The sequence below is a fragment of the Mus caroli genome, chromosome 17, assembly GCF_900094665.2.
Source record: "Mus caroli chromosome 17, CAROLI_EIJ_v1.1, whole genome shotgun sequence".
Taxonomy (NCBI): domain Eukaryota; kingdom Metazoa; phylum Chordata; class Mammalia; order Rodentia; family Muridae; genus Mus; species Mus caroli.
The window spans coordinates 29,828,931-29,847,185 of NC_034586.1; the positions used below are offsets into that span (position 1 = coordinate 29,828,931).

General features: G+C 48.2%; 1 protein-coding gene across 8 annotated transcripts in view; it reads left to right on the plus strand.

Annotated features, from left to right (window-relative positions):
- Positions 1–454: 454 nt before the first annotated feature.
- The window catches only part of Adamts10 (ADAM metallopeptidase with thrombospondin type 1 motif 10), a 30,168-nt gene continuing 12,367 nt past the window's right edge, over positions 455–18,255 (plus strand). Inside the window, exons 1-11 of one of the 8 annotated variants that reach the window (XM_021185892.1) lie at positions 455–622; positions 4,630–4,816; positions 5,032–5,378; positions 6,490–6,646; positions 7,934–8,151; positions 13,478–13,566; positions 13,670–13,815; positions 14,331–14,374; positions 14,499–14,604; positions 14,695–14,841; positions 15,013–15,154. In XM_021185892.1, coding sequence (XP_021041551.1) covers positions 14,519–14,604; positions 14,695–14,841; positions 15,013–15,154 — 375 coding nt within the window. In that variant the 5' untranslated portion in view covers positions 455–622; positions 4,630–4,816; positions 5,032–5,378; ... (4 more) ...; positions 14,331–14,374; positions 14,499–14,518. Of the gene's footprint in view, positions 623–4,629; positions 4,817–5,031; positions 5,473–6,489; positions 6,647–7,933; positions 8,152–13,477; positions 13,567–13,669; positions 13,816–14,330; positions 14,375–14,498; positions 14,842–15,012; positions 15,155–18,255 lie in introns of those variants that run through there. The other 7 variants (XM_021185894.1, XM_021185891.1, XM_029470992.1 and 4 more) reach the window with 7 other exon arrangements.

Genomic DNA, 18,255 nt, shown 5'->3' on the forward strand with positions numbered 1-18,255 from the left:
GGAGGCAAGGCACTGGGCTCTCCCCTTGTCTCAACCCCCTCGCTACCCCCAACTCAATTTTGCCCCTTTCTCCAGGACCCCCATCTCCTCCACCTCTTTCTATTCAAACTTTCCTCCCTCACAATTTCCCGCCTAACCCCTCCTTTCCGTCCTCCCCCCCATCCCCCTACTGTGTGCGTCCACTCCTCCCCCACTCTCCACCTCTGTCCCTTCACACCCCCTGCCTTCTTCTATCCCCGCCCCCAGCCTCCCCTCTCCCGCCCCCCCTAAACCTTCTCCAACTCCCATCCCAAATTCCTCCCCAGCATCTCCACCCACACGGGCGCCCTTCGCGAGGCGGGGTAATCCGGGCTCCGGGGTCCTTGGCTTGGGTCCAGCCTGAGGCCCTGGGCGGCGACGGCGGCGGCGGCGGCAGCGGCGGAAGCAGCAGCAGCGGCGGCGGGCGGGGTTTGGGTTTTTTTGGTTTTTTTTTTTTTTAATAACCCTGGCAGGCTGCTCAGGAAGTGAGTGCCTTCCGCGCCCCCTCCCCCGGCCACGCCACCGGGCGCTTGCTCCCTCCCTTCCTGTGCGCCGGGCGGTGAGTCTGTGCGTCTACGGCGGACCGAAGGCTCCAAGCACGCAGGTACTGGCGATCTGGGGACCCAGTTGGGCGGCGCAGTCACCGGAATGCAGTGATTATAAGTGACTTTGTGTGTCTCGGGGACAAGATGTGCTGGACGGATCCCGTTGTGCGTGTGCTGTGTTGGTGCCGAATGTCCCTAAGTGTGCAGATGCAGACTGCCTGTTTGGGTTGGCTCAGGTTTGGGGCGGGGGTCGAGGTCAACCACGTATCCAAATGGTTGTGCTTCTGCGGATTGTATGTCTTTATGGCTTTCAGCATCTGGGAGCGACTGTGTGGGCAGATTGTTGAGGTGTGTTGAGTGTTTGCCTAAGTGAGGGTAAGAAAAATGCCTGTCGTGCATGTAAATGCCAAGTGTGTCTGTCTATGAATATTTGCATTTCTCAGGAGTGTTATTAGTGGAAATGCCTACATGCATATGTGTCTGAGTTTGTAGAATTTCTTAGTTCCCCCTGCTATGAATGTAAACTTGTGCGTGTGTGTATGTTAACTTTCTGTGTTAAATGAGCGTGTATAGGCTCCTAGGCTTGTGGCTTGTCTTGGACTGTGTAACTGTGCACATAGGCTTGTTTGTCTGGGTTTGTGGGTTGTCTGGGTGTCCATGTGGAAATACGTGTTTCTGTATACATAGTTGTGGAGGTATGTAGTTGTGTGTGTTTGGGTTTAGTGAACCAGGCCTTCCTGCTATTCAAGTGTGGGTTGTCCTATAGAGTGTGATTGTGTTTGTGTGTCTGCCTGTGAGAGTGGAGTTGGGGCTGCTACTTCCCCTCAGATGGTCATCTATGCCACAGAACTCTGAAGCAAGAAGCCTCCCTACCAGGGGGAGACACACTTTAATTAACAGCTGGTTGGTGGTTATGGGAGTGGTGACCTGTGCAGCCCCTCCCCTTAGGCCTCCCCTCTGGCTGGGCCTTTTGTCTGTGTGCTCACAGCAGCCAGGCCAGATGTGCAGCGCCTGGAGAAAGCCTGCTGCCTCAGGCTGATGGCTGCCTATGCCTGGCCAAAGAAGCTCTGTCCTCCACTGAGAAGCCACCGCCTCTTTAGCTGGGTTTCCTGCACAGCCTACAAAAGTCTAGGTGTGGAGTGCTGGTCCCTATAGGATCCCCGGGATGTGATGGAGCCACACACATTCCCTGGAGGCTTTTCCTCTTCCAGCACTTGGGCCCTTTCCCCAGGCTAGTGGCCTCCCTGCAGCCTGCCAGAGGAGGGGCTTGGGGGACAGGGGCCAAGCCTAGGTATGCACACACACACACACACACACACACACAGACAGACAGAGAGCCGGAGACAGACAGATACATATACACACCCATAGTGTAAATCCCTCTCTGTCATCTTGTGCCCAGCCAAACATGCGACTCCTCTCAATTGTAACTCATCCTCAAATAGGCTTTGTCTGCTCCAGACCTACTGACTTGTTTGTGGTCTCTCCTGTAGCCCCATCTTGGTATCATTCCTACCAGTAGCTGTTACCCTGTGGGCAGGTGTGGCCACCCCATCAGTCACTCACCCAGTAGAATCCTTTTACCCTGCCTCCAATTTTACCCCATCTGAGCCAGAAGCACTAGGTAGCCTGTGCAGTTATTGGGAGGGGGAACTCAAGAGTAGAAGATTGTGATGGCTTGACTTGGGGGTGGGGGGTGGGGTGGGAGGAGGGAGGAGCTAAGCACCAGAATCGGGTTCTACTCCTGCCTGGTAGGATTAGAATGAAAGGTCAGAGGTTGGGAGGCTGGGTCTCCTGCCATTGCATCTAGATGCTGCTACCTTGAGTGAAAATGGGATGTTTAAGGCTAGAGGGAATCATTATCAGTCTTTTTAAATTTTAAACATATTTAAATATATATTTACTTATATAAATGTGTACATGTATGTGTTGGTATGAGTTTATATGTACCATGTTTATGGAGGTGCCCATAGAGGCCAGAAGAGGGCATCAGATTCCCCTGGACCCAGGGATATAAGTGGTCATAATCTGCCTAATATGGGAGCTGGGAGGGGCAAAGCTCAAGTCCTCTGTAAGAGCATTAATCCTTCTTAACTACTGAGCCGTCTTTCCAACCAATCAATTTCAGATTTAGTTGAGGTCTCCACAAAAGGAGTGGTGGGAAAGATAACGTTATACTAGCTAGTGAGGCCGCCAGAGGTGGGGGCTGAGAGGAAGAAGAAAGGAACCCACCTCCCAGCCCAAAGTACACAGTCCAGCTGAACAAAACTGTGAGACTTCAAAAGATCTGTGCGAGAGATGCCTGTTACTGGAGGGATCCAAGCAGAAGTAGGGAGTGTAACTAACTTTCTCTGCTAGCATCTTGGAGAAATTCCGGCTTCTCTGTCTTCTGCCAAGCTGCCCTGTTTGGGGATTGACTCTCAGACTTGGCTGGAATGCAATGAAAACAAGGACTGTATGATTAAGGGGGGCTTAGATTTGCACAGAAGAGGAGGTGGAGGGTGGAGACCAGAGGGCAGGAAAGGGGGTTGGCAGAGTGGTTAGCCCAAAGTAGTGTCTCCAACAGACTAGTCTGGGGCAGATGCCTGAGAAACAGGCCTGCTGGCAGGATTAACTCACATTAGGAAGCAGAGAGGATCTGAGAGCGAAAGCAGAATAAAGATGGCTCAGTGAATAAAGGACCCTGCTGCCAAGCCTGATGACCTGAGGTTGGTCCTTTGGCTCCACGTAGTAGAAGGAGAGAGCCTACTCAAAAGTTGTCCTCTGACCTCCATACACACAAAAATATAACGGATTTTTTTTTTAATTAGAGAGAAAGGCTAGGAATGTAAGGTGAAGGTAGAGCCGCTGACACTATATGATCACGATGTAGGAGGTATCAGTGTACCTGTGAGCCAGGCATGGTGGTACATGTTTGATCCCAACACTAGGGAGGCAGAGGCAGGTGTCTCAGTTCCCTAGCCTGGGACACCCTCTGTTCCCCCAGGATTGGTTATTTTTGTTTTTCAAACAGCTGGTTTCTTTAGGGAACATCTCACAGTCTGAGATCTCCTCTTTTCTCCACACTGTCTGTCGCTGCCATGAGCAAAGCTTCAAGAGGATAAAAAGACAGCAAGCACCCACTGTCATGTGGGGAGCTTAAGATCACCTACTCTCAATCCACCCCCACCAGGACAGCCATTAGCCTGATTGGGATGAATAGGAATGAATCTGATTCCTACCATAGTTTGCTGCATAATCCTGGTCCATTTTCATCACCTCTCCTCTATACAAAGGATAATCTAGAATGACTGATTCTAGTCCCCTCATAGGAGGACACTTATTCTGAACATGAAATACACTAGTGTTTGTCTTAGTATTTTCCTGTTCATATGACAAAATATCCAGACAAAAGTAATTTAGGGGACAAAGGGCTTATTTTAGCTTATAGTCCAGGAGTACGGTGCATTATGTTAGAGAAATCAGATAGGCAGGAGGACCTTGAAGCAGCTAGACAAAGACCCAACTCTAGCTCCCTCCCTGTGTCTTTTTAAAAAATTACATTTATTGGTTTTCTCGGGGGGAGGGGGGGTTGTGCGCACACTCATGTACACTCATCATGTTCCACAGCACAAATGTGGAAACCAGAGGACAACTTACAGTTCTCCCTGATCACTGTGTGGGTTTAGGGTGTTGGACTCAGGTTGTTATCAGGCTTGGTAGCAAGCATCTATACCCAGTAACCCATCCTACTGGCACTAGCTCCTTTTTTTCATGCAGTCCAGGATTCCCAGCCCCTAACTGAACCCAATTAGTATTATTTCTGACAGGCACGTTCAGAGAACTAACTCCCAGATGATTCTAGAAGGTGGCTTTTTGTCCTGGTCCTTGTCCCTTCTGAGTGTGGACATGATAGGGAGGAGGTGAAAGATGAGAATAAATACTAAAACTGTTGAGAAATCTTCTCATAGAAGTCCCTTGGTCATGAAGGGCTTGCAGGGCACCCCTTCAGTCTGTCAAGGGCCTTGGCACTGGCTACGATGAGAAGTGGGATCAAGGCCCCTCCTGACTCAGTCTCTCTTCTCAGGGGACCAGTGATGCTGCCCAGACTGTGAACAGGGGAGGCAGCACTGTAGGGGCTGCCAGCAGCCGGGGCTGGGGAGAGACATGTGGACACGTAGCCCCTATGGCTTCTGCCTGCCAGATCCTCCGCTGGGCCCTTGCCCTGGGGCTGGGCCTCACATTCAAGGTCGCGCATGCCTTCAGATCTCAAGGTAGGAAATGATTCAATGGTGTCAATTCAAGCAAAACTAAGGAAGCCAGTTGGTCTTGAGAAAGAGAGAAGTCAGTGGGCTAGGGTTGGGGGAATTCATGGCTAGGACTGTATAGGCTGAATAGTCACTAGGTGACCTGGATTCAAGGATAGATAAGGCATGGCTGGCTTTGGCGGCAGGTACCCACCCCAGTCTTCTTATCCCTTTTCCTACAGATGAGCTCCTGTCCAGTTTGGAGAGCTATGAGATTGCCTTCCCAACTCGAGTGGACCACAACGGGGCAATGCTGGCCTTCTCTCCACCTGCCTTCCGGAGGCAGCGTCGGGGTGCAGGGGCTACAACTGAGTCCCGCCTATTCTACAAGGTGGCCGCACCCAGCACTCACTTCCTGCTCAACCTGACCCGCAGCCCCCGTCTCCTGGCAGGGCACGTCTCGGTGGAATACTGGACACGGGAAGGCCTGGCTTGGCAGAGGGCAGCCCGGGCCCACTGCCTATACGCTGGCCACCTGCAGGGCCAGGCTGGTAGCTCCCATGTGGCCGTCAGCACCTGTGGGGGCCTGGTGAGCTGAGGATTCTGGGAAGCAGGGGATATACCCACTTCCTTCTGGGAGTTAAGAAAAACACATGAACAACACAATGTAACAATCATAGTAGGTAAAGAAGCAGAAGATGTAATTAAAGGAAAATGTATATAGACTTATGTAAGGCTGAAAGCAATGGGACATGTGGCTCAAGAACGTAGACAAAAGCATAGCACCATAAAGTCACTAGTAGTCGGATGGCTCAATGGATAAAAGCACTTGCTATCAAGCCTGAAGCCTTGGCTTTGATCCCCAGGACCCAGGTTATGGAGGGGAGAGAGGAACTTCCTCAAGTTGTCCTCTGAGCTCTACACATGTCATGTGCACACCCACACACATCCATACACAAATAAGTGTAGTAAAAAGACCCTTATAAGGAATTAAAACGTTTAGGAGGGGTTGAAGAGAGGAAAAAGGAGAGAGAATGTAATTTAACTTAAAAGGTTTTAGATGTTTTGTTTTGTTTTCTTTTAAGACTGGGACTGGGGAGGTGGCTCAATTAATAGAGTCTAGACACAGGAAATTGCTTAGATCCCAGGCTGTGCACACCTATAACTGAAGGGCTGGGTCGTAGGAGGAGAGAGGAAGATTCTGGCAATCTTGATAACCCGCTAGTCTAACCAGGAAAGAGCATGAAAGCCCCAGATTCAGTGAGAAATCCAGTCTGGAGGAGATAAAGCAGAAAGTAACAGGGGACCTCCCATGTCCTCCTCTGGCTTGTGCACAAGTGCTCAGGCTTGTACACCTCTACACACACACACACACACACACACACACACACACACACGACAGAATATAAACCAGATGTGGGGTGAGGCATGCCCCTAATCCCAAGTACTTGTGAGATAGAAGCTGAGTCATCCTGAACTATGCAGTGAGTTTGAGGCCACCCTGAACTACATAAGACCCTACCTCAGTAAAACAAACCAAGCAAGCAAAAGAGGAGCTCAGTGGTAGAGTGTTTGCCTTGCATGCAGAAGGCCTTAGCTTTGATTTCTAGTGTGGAAAGAAAGGGAAAGGAAGAAATAGAATCAGAGAGAGAGCGTCCAGGATACCAGAGCCTGAACCGAGCTTTCTGTCCCCCCTCCAGCATGGCCTGATTGTGGCAGATGATGAAGAGTATCTGATTGAGCCCTTGCAAGGCGGACCCAAAGGTCACCGTGGCCCAGAAGACAGTGGCCCCCATGTAGTGTACAAGCGTTCCTCTCTGCGTCACCCCCATCTGGACACAGCCTGTGGAGTGAGAGGTACTCCTGTGCCTTTGGGGACGGACAAGGAGGTTATATGACAGTGCTTCTTTGAGGCGGAGATAGGCAGCCAAGTCTTTGCACCCCAAAGGTCAACTGGACACTGTATAATGAAGAAAGAAACTGTTGGGAGAGAGCAGTGATTGAATTCGAGAGCTTCATTCACCTGCAGGCAAGGGCCATAAAGAATACAGATCCTAAGAGGATGGCGCTGTAAGGCAGTGGAGTGACCCATCATTGCTGTGGCCAGCCATCTAGCAGTTCATAGGTGTGGGGGGGTCGGGGGGTGGGGGGAAAGCCATTCTTTACCTAGAATTATTGCCAGATCACACAAGTAGCCTGTAGAGTAGTCATAGCAGATACTTGGGTAGTTAAGCCGCCAAAATGCCAACAGGAGCTAAGGGTTCAGTGGTAGAGTGCTTACCAAGTTCCAGAAGGCCCTATAAAACAAGTGTGCAAGTGCACGCGTATGCACACACACACACACACACACACACACACACAGGCTGATGCAGTAGGGATCCATTTCCTCCTACCTGGTTGCCTTGTCCAGCCTTGATATGAGGATTTATGCCCAGTCTTATCGTATGTATCTTGTTAGGCCATATTCGGTAGATGTCCTTGGGTAGAAGGAGGGGTAACTGCTGTCAAGATGTAATGTATGAGAGAAGAATAAAAGTTAAAAAAAAAAAAAAAAAAACAGGCTGAGGAGATGGCTTAGTGAGTAAAATCCTCACCATGCAAGTATGAGCACCAACCAGAGTTCATACCTTCATATCCCTAGCATCCAGGCGAGTATATCAAGCCTCCTGAAATCCCAGGGCTAGGGAGACAGAAACAGGTGATCCTTGGAACAAGCTGGATAGCTAGACTAGATGAATCAGTTAGCTCCGGGTTTAAGTGAGACCCTACCTCCATATATAAGGTTGAGAACAATATAAGGAAGACCCAATGTTAACCTCAGGCAGTCAGCTGAAGAGCATGGGCACTGTCTTAGGGTTTTACTGCTGTGAGTTCCTACAGTCATGTTTACAACATGACTAGTCACTGTAGACCATTTAGGGAGTGAAAGAATAGGAAAGCCATGTGAAGTATGTATGGCAACACAAACCTATCATCAATGTACTTGGAAAGTAGAGGAAGAAGGGTCCAGAGGTCAAGAATAAATGTCATCTACCAAGTCTATTGGGCAGAACAGTCACCAGTCAGGAGTTATGTATGGCAGGTGTCAGCCAGTTCTGGGACCCACCAGCAATAGGTGCTCAGTGGTTCTACTTTGTTTCCCAGATGAGAAACCGTGGAAGGGTCGTCCATGGTGGTTGCGTACCCTGAAGCCACCACCTGCCAGGCCCCTGGGGAATGAATCTGAGCGAGGCCAGCTGGGCCTGAAGAGATCAGTCAGCAGAGAGCGCTATGTGGAGACCCTGGTGGTAGCCGACAAGATGATGGTGGCCTACCATGGGCGGAGAGATGTGGAGCAGTATGTGTTGGCCATCATGAACATTGTAAGTGCCTTCCCCTTCCTAGGCCTGGAGTCCTGAGGACCTGTAGCTAGCCTCTAGGATGTCAAGGGAGAGGTGTTACACCCTCGCCCCTGATCTGCAACCAGGGGCCAGAACAATAAACTGGGAAAAGGGAAGAATAAAAAAAAAGGTCTGTTGAAGCCACGAATGATGGGCAGAATATTTGTACCAAAGGCCTAGGGACAGATGCTCTAGTGGAGGTGGCTTGCCTGGGCTTAAATTGCAGCTCTGTCCCCTTAAGTCAACCACCCTAATACTGTGATCCTTTAATTCAGTTCCTTATGTAGTAGTGACCCCAACATAAAATTATTCCATCACTACTTTATAACTGTAATTTTGATAGTTATGAATCATAATGTAAATATCTGATAAGCACGATATCTGATGTGATCCCCTCAAAGGGGTTGTGACCCACATGTTGAGACCCACAACCTTAAGTACTCTGGCCCTTGAGCAAGGTTCTTCACTCAAGACTAAGGTAGAACCAATGAACAGACAATGCCGGTAGGTCAATGTATGTGGTGGCATGCCTACCACACACAAGACTCTGGAATCTCCAAGCTCCTAGCATCTCAGCACTCTGCAGGCTGAGCAAGAATTGCAAATCCAAGATGAGCCTGAGCTATGGAAAAACCAAAGTAGCCGGGGACGGCAGGGATCATGGGAAGGTGGAGTGTGGGAAAGGCTCAGTGGTAAAGTGCACTTACTATAGAGGACCCAAATTTAGTGCACAGCACCCACACATGGCAGTTCACAACCACAACAGTTTCAGTTCTAGGGAATTCCAGCCATCTTTTGGCCAACCCTGCTCACTTGTACTCACATACATACACACATACATACACGGAATTAGAAAATAATTTTGTTTTGTTTTCCGAGACAGCTTCTCTGTGTAGCCTTGGCTGTCCTGCAACTCTATGTAGGTCAGGCTAGCCTCGAACTCACAGAGATCCGCCTGCCTCTACCTCCCAAGTACTGGGATTAAAGGTGTATGCCACCACATTTGGCCAGTAAATCTTAAAACACAACAAACAAACAAAAAGCCAAAGGAAAAAGGGAAATGGTGCATAGCTCATGGTAGGGACGTCATAAGAGTTTTCTTTGTATAAAAATAAACTTGCAGAGGCTGGAGAGATGGCACAGTCAGTAAAGTGCTTTTTTGTGCATAAGAAACCACATTTAAAAATTTAAAATAAGCTGGGCAATGGTGGCACATGCCTTTGATCCCAGCACTCAGGAGGCAGAGGCAGACGGATAGAAATCTGAGTTCAAGGCCAACCTGGTCTACAGAGTGAGTTCCAGGACAGCCAGAGCTACACAGAGAAACCCTGTCTCGAAAAAACAAAAACAAAAACAAAAAAAAAAAAACAAACAAAAAACAAACAAAAAAAGCAAAACAAATAAAGCAAGTGAGCCAATGAGATGCCTCAGCACATAGAAGTGCCTGCTGCCAAGTCTGAAGATCTGAGTTTATTAATTCCTAGGACTCACACCACAGATGGAGAAAACTGACTTCTACAAGTTGTCCTATGACCTCCCCCTTCATGTCAGGGCCTATGTGCACAGACACACATACATAAATAAACATTTTAAAAAATGCTGGGCATAGTGGTACATGCTTGTAATCCCAACACCTAAAAGAGGAAGACAGGTAGGTAAATCCTTCAGGTTTGCTGGGTGGCCATCCTTGCCCTTTCAGCAAGTTTCAGGTTCAGCGAGAGACCTTATCAGAAAACCAAGGTAGAGGGCAACTGAAGAAGATACTAGCTGCTACTTCTGGCTACAACACACAGCCATACACAAGAATAGACATGCGCATGCACACACTCAAACACGCAGCTTACAGATACTCGTTAAGGTTAGCAATACACCTTCACAGGCTCACATCGATACATACAGTATTCTTGTACATAAACACCTACCTATTCGTTCGTACAGATAACCTCATTGGCATACCTATAATCCTACCCTTGAAAGGTAAAGGCAGGAGGATCACTGTGAGTTTGAGGCTATCCTGGTCACATAGTGAGTTTCAGGATTACATAGTGAGACCCTATCTCAGACAAAATAAAACACGGATAACTTCATTGGTCCACATTCAGATTTAAAATCAGCCCATTGGAGTGGCAGTTGGTTCCAAGACCCCTATAAATGCCAAAGTCTCCAGGTATTTATTTCTCACGTTAGATGATAGAGAATTTCGTGTAACATCTCACATCCTCCCAAAGACTTTAAATTGGCTTTAGACAGTATTAGAGGAGAATAATCAGGGGGGATAGTCTGTGTTTAGTATACATAATTTTGTGTGCATGTCATGTGGCATATACATGTATCCATATGTGTGCAGGTGTGTACACATTCCTGTGTACATGCATGTCACGGCCAGAGGTTAACACTGCTGTCTTCTTTTTTTTTTTCAATTTATTTATTTATTTTATGTAAATGAGTACACTGTAGCTGTACAGATGGTTGTGAGCCTTCATCTGAATTGAATTTAGGACCTCTGCTTGCTCAGGTCAGCTCCTCTCACTGAGTCCCTGCTCGCTCCGGCCCAAAGATTTATTTATTATTATAAATAAGTACACTGTAGCTGTCTTATTTATAATAAGACAGGAGGAGGCATCAGATCTCATTACAGATGGTTGTGAGCCACCATGTGGTTGCTGGGACTTGAACTCAGGACTTTCGGAAGAGCAGTCAGTGCTCTTACCCGCTAAGCCATCTCACCAGCCTGACACTGGGTGTCTTCATCAGTCACTCTCCATCTTTTCTTTTTTCCAGTTATTTATTATTTTGTATGAGTTGGTGTTTGCCTCAATGTCTGTGCACCATGTGCATGCAGAGCCCTTGGAGACCAGAAGAGAAGGTCACATCCCCTGGAAATGGAGTTACTGGTGTTTGGGGCTGCCATGTGGGTGCTGGGGATCTAATTGGACACTCTAGAACAGCCAATGCTATTAACACTTGAACTGTCTCTTCAGCCCCTGCATCTTATTTTTTTTTGAGGCAAGGTCTCTCACTGAACCTGTAGCTCACCAACTAGCTAGGCTGGCTGGCCCAATGGTGCCCTCCAAGAATTGGCTTGTCCCTGTTCCCTTAGCACTACCGTTACAGATGCGTGTGCTGGAAATCCAAACTCAGATTTTCATATCTATACGCAAGCATTTTGCCTATTGAACCATCTCCCCAACATGCAAATTTTTGTGAGATATTTTCTTTCTTTTACTTTTCCTCCTTTCTCTCCTCCTTTGTCCCCTTCAACAGAGTCTCCTGAAGTCCAGACTCAATTCTTCATGTAGCTGAGACTAGCCTTGAACCTGTTTGCTTCCTACATCCACCTCCCAAGTGCTGGGATTATCTGTGTGCCCACTGACTGATATATTTAGTCAGTGCTCGGCAGAGTCTAGGGCTACATCTTTACGCTATCTGTACTCAGTTCCTGTACTAGAACTCGATTGAGGTCCTGTGCCTCTCCTGTTAACAGGATCTACAGTAACTATAACGCTGCCTGTTGCAGAGGATGAAGGGTAGTGTTAGGGCACAGAGCATATAGTGCAGTGCTTGTTCATTGAAGCAAAAGGAGACAAAGGCCAGCAAGATAGCCCCAAGTGTAAAGGTGCTTGCCACCAAGTGTGATAACCAGAGTTCTATCCTATGGATCCACATGTTAGACTAGAAGTCGTCTTATAAATCCACACATTCACGTCTTATAGATAAACAACACACACACAATTTTTAAAAATTTAAGACAAAGTTTAGCAGAGTAATAAGTGACACAGTCTGACAGCATTGTCTCTGTGTTCTGTCCCAGTCCCACATTTTTTTAAAAGATTTATTTTATGTATATGAGTACACTGTAGCTATACAGATGGTTGTGAGCCACCATGTGGTTGCTAGGTTTCGAACTCGGCACCTTCAGAAGAGCAGTCAGTGCTCTTAACTGCTGAGTCATCTCTCCAGCCCCTAGCCCCACATATTTTTTTGTTCTGGCTTTTAAAGTTTCCTAAAACTTGCCAGGCTTCCTGGGGATTTCCAGTAAGTTAAGGTTAGCCCAAGCAAGAATCTCGAGATTCCTGTACAGCCTGCTCTCCATAACCTGGGTCCGTTTATCCTTAGGCCACTTCTTCCATGCCTGCCTGCTTCTCCGTTGTCTCTTGCTCTCTTGCTTCCACCTTTCTGTATTGATGCTTAGATTGGTACCTTTAGATGGCAAAGAAGGACACATTCACATCCTTCATGCCACCACTGGGCATTTTGGGAGGGACAAAAATGGGATTTGGAGGACAAGTAGAGAAAAACTGAGTTGGGACAGAGAGAGATGTGCTGGCAAGCAATAAAGACTAGAGTCTCACCAATGGCACCACCAGCCATGCATCCTGCCGTCGGTGCATCAGCACCTTGCTCTTTGATGTGTAAATGAGAATAATGAGATGATACAGGCAGCACATTTACCTAGCACCCAGCACCCAGTAGTTACTAAAGAAAACTACTATCTCTGCTTTTGCTCTTTAGTTTTGAGGCCAAGGAGCATGTGTATGCAGTTGTGAAAGCCAAAGGTTAACACTGCTGTCTTCCTCGGTGGCTCTCCATCTTTTTATATGTATAGTTTTTATTTATTCCTTGAGAATTCCATATGTGTGTACAGTGTGTTTTGATCATATCCACCTTCTACTCTTTCTCCCACAACTCTTCCACCCATATTCTCCCTACTATGTCTCCCAATCTAATTTCATGTACTCTTTTTTTTTTAAGACAGGGTCTCACTATCCTTAGCTGGCCTGGAACAAACTCTATAGACTAGGCTGACCTGAATCTCTATCTCTGCCTCTGAGTGCTGGGATTAAAATTGTGCCACAAAATCTAGATCATTTTGGGGGTTTTGTTTGTTTTCCTTTAACCTAAATGCTTGGGGGCGAGGAGACCATCAACCAGAGCCACATCGCTGAAGCAAACTACCCCTCCTTCCCCCCAGAAACCATTAACTACCAATAGCTCCTCAGCTAGGAGCGATGCTTCGTGAGCCCCTCCCTCATTGTTCTCTACCTTACATTTTGAGACAGGATCTCTTGCTGAACCTGGAACTTGTAGATTCAGGGTTCCACCTGTGCTGGGGCCACAGATGAGTGTATGCCCTGTGCCTGGTTTTTGGTTTGTTTGTTTGTTTGTTTGTTTGTTTTTAAATGGGTAATTGAACTCAGGTCCTCATGCTTGCATGGCAAGCCCTTTACTAGTTAAGCCATCAGCCCACTATTCTGTCTTTCACTGTTCTGGGCTCCTCTTAAGACTCGGTCTCTCTTGTTTCTTGGAGGTCAGGTTGCCAAACTTTTCCAGGACTCGAGTCTGGGAAACATCGTCAACATCCTCGTCACTCGCCTCATCCTGCTCACAGAGGACCAGGTAGGGATCTGGAGTGAGTTTCACCCTTCCTCTATCCACACCATTGCTGCCTGATGTCCCAGAGTGGCAGAGCACCCACGCACCTCAACTTTTCCATCCCCAGCCCACCCTGGAGATCACCCATCATGCTGGGAAGTCACTGGACAGCTTCTGTAAGTGGCAGAAATCCATCGTGAGCCACAGTGGCCATGGCAACGCCATCCCAGAGAATGGTGTGGCAAACCATGACACAGCTGTGCTCATCACACGGTAAGGAGCAGGAAAGACGCCAAGGCTGAGGCCAACGGAGCAAGCAGAGAAGGGATCATCAGAGTCCAAGGAAGGAGAACAATTGCTTGTGGAGGATAGAAGGAGTTGGGAGCCTTTAAGGAGCCAAGGAGAAAATGCAGAGAGCCTGAAAATGGGAGGGGACGTTTGAGCCCTAACCACGAAGTCATTTATTCCATTCAATCACTTAGTCAGTCATTCATGTATTATCAGCATCCTCAAGACCAACTGATTGGTTCTAGGAGGGGCACAGCATAAGGCTTAGGCAACACTCAGTCCTCAAAGCTCAGCACTGAAGGAAGTAGGAAGATCAAGAAGCCCAGTTCATCCAGGGCTACAAAAGACCTTGTCGCTCACACAGGTGCACACTCATACACAGGATACATATACACAGGCACACGTGCTCCCACCTGCCCTTGTCTTCTACGCCAAAACTGAGGCCTCTGGCATCAGCCAAGGAGGCCACCCAGCACTCTCACTACCCTCTGTTTCCACAGCTATGACATCTGCATCTACAAGAACAAACCCTGCGGCACTCTAGGTATTGAGTCCCATTGGTTGCAGGCACCATGGAGGGTGGCCTTGATCCTGGGGTGAGACCTCCCGGGGTGGACAGCCTACACAGCCTTGGGTCTCTTGACCCACCCCACATTCCCCTTTCCCAGGCCTGGCCCCTGTGGGTGGAATGTGCGAGCGTGAGAGGAGCTGCAGTATCAATGAAGATATCGGCCTGGCCACAGCTTTCACCATTGCCCATGAGATCGGGCACACGTGAGGCCAGGGGACACAGGGTCGGGGAGGATACGAGGATCTGGGTTGGGTTCCCTTAGTTCTTAGCAGAGCTGATATTCCTCTCCTCAGATTCGGCATGAATCACGATGGCGTGGGAAACGGCTGTGGGGCCCGTGGGCAGGACCCAGCAAAGCTCATGGCTGCCCACATTACCATGAAGACTAATCCATTCGTATGGTCATCATGTAGTCGAGACTACATCACCAGCTTTCTGGAGTGAGCATGGGACACATCACCCACTAAGTGGGGCACAGACATGTTGGGAGAGCTGACTCCACCACCACACCTAGCTGGTATAACCTTGAGGCCATGACCGTGTAGCCCCTTGGCATGACAGCTGGTTTTTTTGTTTTTGTTTTTGTTTTTGTTTTTGTTTTCTAATCACAGCTCGGGCCTGGGGCTTTGCTTGAATAACCGGCCTCCTAGACAGGACTTCGTGTACCCAACGGTGGCTCCCGGCCAGGCCTATGATGCGGATGAGCAGTGCCGATTCCAGCATGGAGTCAAATCGCGTCAGTGTAAATACGGGGTAGAGAGAGCCTTCCTGCTTTCCTTCCTGGGAAGGGGAGGTGGCCACAGGGTGGAAAGTTTCACTGGAAACCCTTCTAGGGAAACAGAGGGACAGGACAGCAGGGGAAGGGATGAAATGAACTCCCTACTCCCTATCGGGATATGGGAGGACCAAAGTGTGTGGCGTATCCACATACCAAGCAGACCAACAAAGAGTGAGAATAAGAATGTAGTTCTGAGCTTGGGGAAAACACTCGGTCAGGAAGGGGTTTGCTTTGCAAGCCTAAGGTATGATCAACAAAACCATATATAAGCTTGGCATGGTGATGCATGTTTATAAACATTGGGCATTGGGGAAGCAGGGGTGGGTAGATTCCTGGGGCTCACTGGCCAGCCAGCCTACTTGGTAAATTTCAGATTTGGTGAGAAACCTTCTTTCAAAAAACAAGAAGGATAGCTACCTAGGAACTATGCTGAGGAACTAGCTGAGGTTGGCTTCTGGCCTCAACATGCATGTGTGCCATGCATGTTGGAGTACCTGTACACATGAGTATATACACACACACAAACACACACACAGTGGGATGGCTTACATGTCTGGACAGCTAATTTGAGGACTAGATTAGAGTGCCCCCTAAAGGCCACTTGTGGGCTGCAGCAACATGAGACCTCTGAGCAACATATGCACATTCTTGGTGAAATAGTTTCCCTAGAAATGGGGCTGCTACTGTACTTGCCAATGAACTGGAGAGAGCCTTCCAGGGACTCTGAGCAACTCCCTTATCTCCCCTGGGGTTCAGACTCAAAAGTTTCATCTTGGCATCAATAAGTGAGCTAGGGCAGGGTTGTATGGGTTGCGGAGGGGGCACGGGGCTCACACCTTTAATCCCAGCACTCAGGAGGCAGAGGGAAGTGGACCTCTGTGAGTTTGAAATCAGACTGCCTGTCTGATTTCATAATATAACAAATTCCAGGCCTGCCAGTGCTATGTGAAGTGAGACCCCCATCTCAAAAATATGAGCTGAGTAATTGGGAAAATACCTCAGTGTGTAAGAGCACTTGCTACAAAAACAGAAATGTCTGAGTTCAAAATTCAAGCACCCACATGAATCCCTAGGACCCCTAGCGCTGGGGGTAGGGGGAGGGTAGAGACAAGCTACTGGGACTTCTAGCACTTTGTTCAGTGAGAGACCATGTGTCAAGGGAATAAGGCAGAAAGAGATAGAGAAGAAAAAGAAGTGAGTTAGGGTGCAGAGGACCCCCACTCCTAGCTTTCCCTCCCCACTCCTGGAAGCTAGAGATCTGCTGGCTTCCTGTGTTGGTGACAGTTCAGCCAGTTAGTGCCTCTCCTGCCCAGCTCCATCATTTCCTATCACACTCTGACCCACTTCAGCTTTAGCCCTGGTAAGCCTAGCCCAGCTGCGGTCTTCCACACTCTCCACAGTAAGCCTCCGTGTTCGCACAGCTATTCCCAAGGTTGGTGCAAACGAGACCAGGTATCCATCAGTCTGCTCCTCGCTTCTCACTATAACACCAAGAAATAAATCCCGAAGCAAGCAGTATTTTGACATTTTTACTTTATTTCATTTTTAAGACAGGGTGTCTCACTATGTAGTCCTAGCTGGCCTGGAATTTGCTATGTAGACCAGGCTAGCCTAACACTCTCAGAAATTCACTTGCTACTGGGATCAGCAATCTGTGCCACTGTGCATTGCCAGACATTTTTTTATTTTAAGATTTATTTATTTATTTTATGTATGTGAGTACACCATTGCTCTCCTCAGACATAGCAGAAGAGGGCATCAGATGCCATTACAGATGGATGTGAGCCATCATGTGGTTGCTGGGAATTGAACTCAGGACCTCTGGAAGAGCAGTTGGTGCTCTTAACTGCTGAGCCATCTCTCTAGCCCCATTGCCAGACATTTTTACTCTTGCCCCACCCCACCTTTATTTTGCTGGCCACCCCAGCACATTCTAAGGAATTCCGGGTCTACCTGTGAACGTCTTCTGTGTCTCGGGACTTAACAAGGATGATAGTGGTTTAAGTCAGCATTTTGCTTCAGTGTTGAAATTTTTCCTTTATGCGTTACGTGGAAGCCATGCATACATGTGGAAGCCATGCATACATGTGGAAGCCATACATACATGTGGAAGCCATGCATACACGTGGAAGCCATGCATACACGTGGAAGCCATGCATACACGTGGAAGCCATGCATACACGTGGAAGCCATACATACATGTGGAAGCCATACATACATGTGGAAGCCATGCATACATGTGGAAGCCATACATACACGTGGAAGCCATGCATACACGTGGAAGCCATACATACATGTGGAAGCCATACATACATGTGGAAGCCAAAGCATTGCCTTTGGAAGTCAGATCTCCTACCAGAGATTCTAAGACTCAAACTCACGTCATCAGGGTGGTTTTACTTACTGAGCCATCTTGTCAGCATAACTAGGTTTGCCTCTATCTCCCTATCTCCTTTAGATGTAGTTGTATTCTTTATGTGTTTGTGTGTCTATAGACAAGTGACTGGGGGCTGGCTAGCTAGGCGAGGAGCATCAGGTCCCTCAGAGCTGGAGTGGCTGGTGTTTGTGAGCTGGGGTCCAAACTCTGATCCTCAAAATAAGCAGCGTGTGCTGTTGACTGCTGGCCCATCGCTCTACACTAACCCCCTACACCTGGACCACTCTTTGACTTCATATTTTACAAAAGGATATTGAGGAGAGCAACTATCCGAATCGCAAGCTTGATCTGAGACTGGCGATGTGTTAAATGGAACCGTTTGTTTACTTGTGTCATTACTTTTTGAAACGAGGTTTTTCATTGGCCAGGAACCAACCTGTCTCTACCTCTTCATACAAACGAGTGCCACCGCATATCTGGCTTTGTTTGTTTGTTGAATGGCACTTAGATTTTCATGCGTATGAATATTTTTCATGTGGGCATGTGCCTGGTCCCTACTGAGGTCAGAAGACAAGGTTAGATTCTCCTGGATCTGGATGCTGAGGCCCACGCCCAGGCCCTCTACAAGTGTAACAAGTGCTGACTGCTAAGCCATCTCCTGCGTTTTCACTTGGCTGCTAGGGAATGAACGCAGGTTCT